At 52.2% G+C, this 6,396-nt stretch overlaps 1 protein-coding gene across 2 annotated transcripts in view; it reads left to right on the top strand.

Moving 5' to 3' along the window:
- The window catches only part of LOC112118325 (excitatory amino acid transporter 4-like), a 64,863-nt gene extending 58,716 nt beyond the window's left edge, over window positions 1-6,147 (top strand). For both annotated transcript variants that reach the window (XM_024216586.1, XM_029913477.1), the window contains 2 exons: window positions 2,206-2,340; window positions 5,661-6,147. In XM_024216586.1, coding sequence (XP_024072354.1) covers window positions 2,206-2,340; window positions 5,661-5,853 — 328 coding nt within the window. In that variant the 3' untranslated portion in view covers window positions 5,854-6,147. The remainder of the gene's footprint in view (window positions 1-2,205; window positions 2,341-5,660) is intronic.
- Window positions 6,148-6,396: the final 249 nt, after the last annotated feature.

Below are 6,396 nucleotides of genomic sequence, written 5' to 3'. Positions count from 1 at the left end.
TCTCCCTATGTTCATAATCACTTAATAAAGAATACATGATTTTTAAACGATAGTGACTTTATTACCTTTGAAAGAAAGCTGGGGGGAGGGTGGGTTGCTTACAGAGAATGAATGAGAATGAAGGGGGCTGGTTTTCATGAAGGGAGAAACAAACAGAAATTTCACACTGTAGCCTGGCCAGTCATGAAACTGGTTTTCAGAGCTTCTCTGATGCACACTGCTTCCTGGTGTGTTCTTCTAATCGCCCTGGTGTCTGGCTGCGCGTAATCAGCAGCCAGGCGATTTGCCTCAGCCTCCCACCCGGACATAAAGGTCTCCCCCTTACTTTCACAGAGATTGTGGAGCACACAGCAAGCAGAAATAACAATGGGGAGATTTCTTTGGCTGAGGTCAGAGCGAGTTAGTAAGCTGCGCCAGCGCGCCTTTAAACGGCCAAATGCACATTCTACCACCATTCTGCACTTGCTCAGCCTGTAGTTAAACAGCTCCTGACTCCTGTCCAGGCTGCCTGTGTATGGCTTCATGAGCCATGGCATTAAGGGGTAGGCTGGGTCCCCAAGGATAACGATAGGCATTTCAACATCACCGACGGTTATTTTCTGGTCCGGGAAGTAAGTCCCTTGCTGCAGCCGTTTAAACAGATTAGTGTTCCTGAAGACGCGTGCATCATGAACCCTTCCCGGCCAGCCCACGTTGATGTCGGTAAAACGTCCCTTGTGATCCACCAGTGCTTGCAGCACCATTGAAAAGTACCCCTTGCGGTTTACGTACTGGGTACCCTGGTGCTCCGGTGCCAAGATAGGGATGTGGGTTCCATCTATCGCCCCACCACAGTTAGGGAATCCCATTGCAGCAAAGCCATCCACTATGACCTGCACATCCCCCAGAGTCACTAGCTTGTGTAGCAGCACCTCAGTGATTGCTTTGGCTACTTGTATCACAGCAGCCCCCACAGTAGATTTGCCCACTCCAAATTGATTCCCCACTGACCGGTAGCTGTCTGGCGTTGCAAGCTTCCACAGGGCTATTGCCACTCGCTTCTCCACTGTGAGGGCTGCTCTCATCCTGGTATTCTGGCGCTTCAGGGCAGGGGAAAGCAAGTCACAAAGTTCCATGAAAGTGCCCTTACGCATGCGAAAGTTCCGCAGCCACTGGGAATCGTCCCACACCTGCAACACTATGCGGTCCCACCAGTCTGTGCTTGTTTCCCGTGCCCAGAATCGGCGTTCCATGCCTATAACCTGCCCCATTAACAGCATGATCTCCAAAGCACCGGGTCCCGCGGCTCGATAGAATTCCATGTCCATGTCCTCATCACTCTCGTCGCCGCGCTGCTGTAGCCTGCTCCTCTGTGCCTGGTTTTCAAGGTTCTTGTTCAGCATAAACTGTATGATAAGGCGCGAGGTATTTACAATGTTCATGACTGCTTTCTTGAGCTGAGCGGGCTCCATGCTTGCCGTGGTATGGAGTCTGCTGCGTTCAGCCAGGAAAAAAGGCGCGAAATGGTTGTCTGCCGTCCGTTGCTTTCATGCAGGGAGAGGGGGAGGGAGGGAGGGAGGGGTGAGGCTGTACCCAGAACCACCAGCGACAATGTTTTGGTCCCATCAGGCACTGGGATCTAAACCCAGAATTCCAATGGGCAGGGGAGACTCCGGGAACTATGGGATAGCTATGGGATAGCTACCCACAGTGCAACGCTCCAGAAATCGACGCTAGCCCCAGTACATGGACGCACACAACCGAATTAGTGTGCTTAGTGTGGCCGCATACAATCGAATTAATACAACCGGTTTACCAAATTCGAATTAGCTAAATTCGAATTAATCGTGTAGTGTAGACGTACCCATAGTGTGTCGTTATGGAATTAAGGAATGTACCATAATGCCTAGACACAAGGGGGCAGCGCTAGGCTTGCACAGGCCACCAGAGATCTGCCATTTCCTACCTTTGCAGTGTGTGACTTTGCAACCTTAACGTTTTAATATAGTTTTTTTTGTGTGCAATTAAAAAATAGAATAAAAGAAAAATAAGTGTGGAACCAAATTTGGGGCTTGAACCTGCTCCATTGATGCCAAAGGCAAAGATCTCGGTGGCTTCAGTGGGAGCAGAAGTGGGCACTGATTAAATGCAGACCTGCCCCTTTGCAGGGCATGGCCCACACCTTTCTTTCTCCTGCTGATCACTGTGCTTTCCTGTCCTCCCCAGCATCACTGCCACTGCAGCCAGCATTGGAGCGGCAGGCATCCCCCAGGCAGGCCTGGTGACCATGATGATTGTGCTGACATCGGTGGGGCTGCCAACCGAGGACATCACACTAATCATTGCGGTGGACTGGTTTCTGTAAGTTCCCTGCACAGGGGCAAGCACTGCTCCAGCTGCAGAGCCGGTTCCTCCCTGCTGCGCGCAGGAGTTTGCTGTGCTCAGCCCCTGTTCCGAGCAGCACAGTGAAGGCTCTAGGACCACCTTGTATCACTAGGCTTGCAACCTATTTCTGTACCTGTGGGGTCCAGCCAGGGCTCCTCAGCACATATCCCAGAGACTCCAGGCACCAGTGACCATGCTCAGAGCAGCCAGGTCACTGAGCAAAGTAGGCTCCATTTGCTCTAAACTGGCCAAGTCCTAAAGACTTCCTAGAGCTTCAGGGCCAGGTTGTCCCCAAAAGGCGCAGGCCTGCATTGGGGCAGTATTGCACCCAGGGAGCATGGGGAGGGCTCATGTCTCAAGGAGGCAAAGGGCCCCCCAGGGACAGCAGTGTGGTGTCGGAATAGGGAGGGCCAGGGGGCCATGGCCCTCCCACTTTTTGAAAGTGGACAGGTTAGTCCCGCCCCCGCCTCCAATCCTGCCCCTGTTCTTCCCCCCGAGGCCCCGCCCCCCGGCCAGGCTGGCAGCTGGATCCCAGGGTGGGGAGGCCAAGAGAAGCCCCCGGCCCGTGTCCCCGTTCCTGGGCCCCCTGCCCAGGGAAGGTGGAGGGTCCGCGGCTCCTCATAGCTGTCTGGCCACGCGGCTCTTACGATGGCTGGGCTGCGGCTCCAAGGCCTCAGCCCCTGGCAAGAGCCGCATCAGGGTAAGAGCCATGCAGGCAGCTGTGGGGAGCCACAAATCCTCCACTTGCCCTGGGTGGGGGCCCACAAGGCGGGAACATGGGCCAGGGGCTGTTCTCAGCCCCCTCACCCCGGGCAGGGTGGAGGGACTGCGGCTCCCAGCCTGCTCTGGGTTCTGGCTTGGCCGGGAGCGGGACCATGGCGCGAGTGGGGACCCTGCTCCCCCACTTTTGGGAAGGTTCCGCCAGGGCTGGAGTGTGGCCATGGCAGACAGCAGAAATATTTGTGTATTCTGCATGTTGTGATGTAGACTGAAGCGGATCACACTAACTGTGGGCATTAAAAATTAACAAATGAATAGACTGAAAGAGCAGCTCCCAAGTCTAAGACTGTGTTGGTAAGAAGGAAATTGACCAGAGCTGCAGGCAGATGACAATGGGTGAATGCCAGAAAGTGCATCCCTGCAACACAGAGCAGGGGATGGAGGCTGGCTAAGGGTCTCAGGCCTGGAGTTGGCTGAGGAAGGCGAAGGAAAATAGGGAGCGGGTGAAATGATGTTGGCTGTTGTGTTTAAATGATTGCACCGTGTATGAGCGCCCCCTCATGGCTAGAGGTCATGCTGCAGCAGCCTGCCTCTGTTCTTTTCTTTGGGGCCCTTTAGTAACTCACTCAGTTAACTGATGCTGAAGCGTTTTCTGTTCACTGCTTCACAGGGATAGGTTAGAGCAAGAGAGGGCGTAGGCTGGTGCTAGGGTGTCTGTAGCGGGCACTCAGAGCTGTGTTAGCACAGTTCGGGGGTCATCCCCCACCAAAGCTCCATCCCCCCTCCTATGTGCACGGGCCCAGCACCCCTCCCTGTCCCCTCTGAGCCCCTGCCCTCGCACAATGCTAGGCACACTCACGTCACGCAGGTGCTTAAACATTCCAAATCTGAGGCAATTTGCACACAAACCCCTCTGTTGGGAAGCAGTTCCAGCTGCCACACATGCAAGTTACCTGACAAACCACAAAGGCAAAGAAATGAAAAGTTAAAGCACCTAGCAGTATGTGCCCTCTACTCCATCCACAGACACACACCTTTTCACTACCACAATTACCATATGCCACATGGCGCAGCCTTAAATGTCCCCAGAGGGATTCCAGCCTTCTACACCCACATTTTTCAACATGTGTAACATAGAGTGTCATCTCTATAGCAAAGTGTAGTCAAGTCAGAACATGACACAGGCTTGATCCACCAGCTGGGCCTCTGCTGGTCAAGAATCAGTTTTCATCCCTTTCATTCCGGAACTGATGCTAGGCTAGCTGGGCATCGTAGAGCACACACAGGTACCCACCAGCATTAGCAGGGACAGTCTGATCGGCACCAACACAGAGGCCAAGAAGGGGGTTTGTTTGGGGTCATAAGAGTTACAAGTTCAAGGAGAAATGACTTCTGCCTAGATGTGCCTCCCACAGTCAGCCGAACTGGAGGAGTAAACCTGGGTATACTCCGGTGAGCTGTGGAAGCGCAAGGTGAAGAAACAGGTCCTGCTGGCAAGAGTGCACGTGGGGTAGGCGGCTGCCGTCCCTGAGGGCGGCGTTGGGGTAGGTGTGGCAGTCACAGGCGTGCCAGCGGGTGTAGAGGGAGTGTACCAGTCCGTGGCTTCACTCCTCACTCCGTGGTTTTGTGTCAGGTGTGTTTTGTGTGTGGCCACCTTGACTATTTCACAATAACCTTTTTTTGTGTGTATAAACAAGTAGTAGAATGATGACATAACAGTGACTAGCAAAGAAACCAGAGCAATTTGGTGGGAAATGATTTGTAATCAGATTATGTCAAACTCTTGGTGGGGGCAGTTTGTTTGTTTGGTTTTGTTCAGGCTCGTTTTAAAGCACAGTTCTGCTCAGAAACAGCTTGGCAGGGGGGTGTCCTTGTTTGTCTTTCAGTGAGTCCAAATCCAAAGCCAGCTGCCAGCCCTGGGTCCTGCACCATCACCAGTAGAAAAGGTTCTGCAGGCCAAATTACCCCTCCAGGAGAGCTGTGCAGCCCCAGTGCTGGGAGCGGGATTGCACAAGTGTGAAGTGATGGGAAGTGCCAGACTGCAGTTCACTCTGTCTCCGCCCAGCTGGCTCTGCCAAATGAAAAAACGTTATTTGAGACACTAAAGGCAGCAAAACTGAGAGCGATCCACAGAGCCTGATTTTCGTCTCTCACCAGTTGTAAACTGAGAGCAATTCCTTTGAAACCAGTGGAACTATACTGGTCCTATTGACATTCCAGGGAAGTGAGAGGAGGGAGCAGATGAGTTGAATAAGAAGGAATCAGTTTAAAATTACTTCTCTGAGTCAAACTGAGCTTCAGGTTTCCCAAGTCAGGGGGGCCATTCCGCAGTTGCCTAGATCTGCCTTAGGAAGATTTTCAGCACAAATTTCTTTTTGATCCTTTGTCTAACGCACCAGGCACTAGAGCTGCTTGAAAAATGGGGAACATTTTCCTGAAAATGTTTGTGAAAAATGTGTCCCTTTTTTTGTTGAAATTCTGGCATTTTTCAGCCTGCTCTGGTACCAAAAAGTGATGACATTTCCCTGAAAGACTCATCCCATTTTTCCTGGTCACTCTTCTCTGCTGCTTTTCAGGGACCGTCTGAGAACCACCACCAATGTGCTGGGGGACTCCCTGGGAGCCGGGATTGTGGAGCACCTGTCTCGGGATGAGCTGGATGCACAGGACAGCGAGCTTGGGAATTCTGTGATTGAGGAGAATGAGAAGCCCTACCACCTGATCTACCAGGCAAACACCCACAAGCACCGCAGCGAGACAATCATGTGACACCAGGGAGCAGGGTTCAGATTGAGCCTTTAAAAAGGTCAAGACTGGAAGACAAACCTCTCAGCAGCGGGGGATGGAAAAAGAGTCAAGCAGAAGCAAACTCTCCCCCCGCCACATTTCCCCATGCAGCCTCCCAGCCCTGCCTCTTTTAAACCTAAGCTACAGAGAAAACAAAGACTTAACCCTTTCCTTACCTAGAGAGTTGGATATTCATTGTGACCCTCCTATTAGAGAAGCAGGACTGAGAGGTCCTGGCTTCGTGGTCCACTGCCCCACCCTGGACTAGACTAGGAGTGGGAGGATGATAGTATTTAGATTAGTAACTGTTTCTTCTCTGCACGTTGAGGCAGAAAGCTGGAGCAGCCTCTGTCTCCCATTTCTAGACATTGTCTGAGGCACCATGTGTTTCATTAGCGTCTTTCTTCACAATTGTATCTGCCTTTCTTTGTATGCTTGGCATGTGAAGGGTTAAGAACCAAGACAATAGGCAGCAACTGGCTCCCAGAATTAGTTGGTATTTTGCAGTAACCAACTAGGATCTGG

This window comes from Terrapene carolina, unplaced genomic scaffold (assembly GCF_002925995.2).
Source record: "Terrapene carolina triunguis isolate 2854851 unplaced genomic scaffold, T_m_triunguis-2.0 Scaffold662, whole genome shotgun sequence".
NCBI classification, from domain to species: Eukaryota; Metazoa; Chordata; order Testudines; family Emydidae; genus Terrapene; species Terrapene triunguis.
Note: the sequence above shows the minus strand (reverse complement) of the source record. Positions and strands in the feature narration are given on the sequence as shown.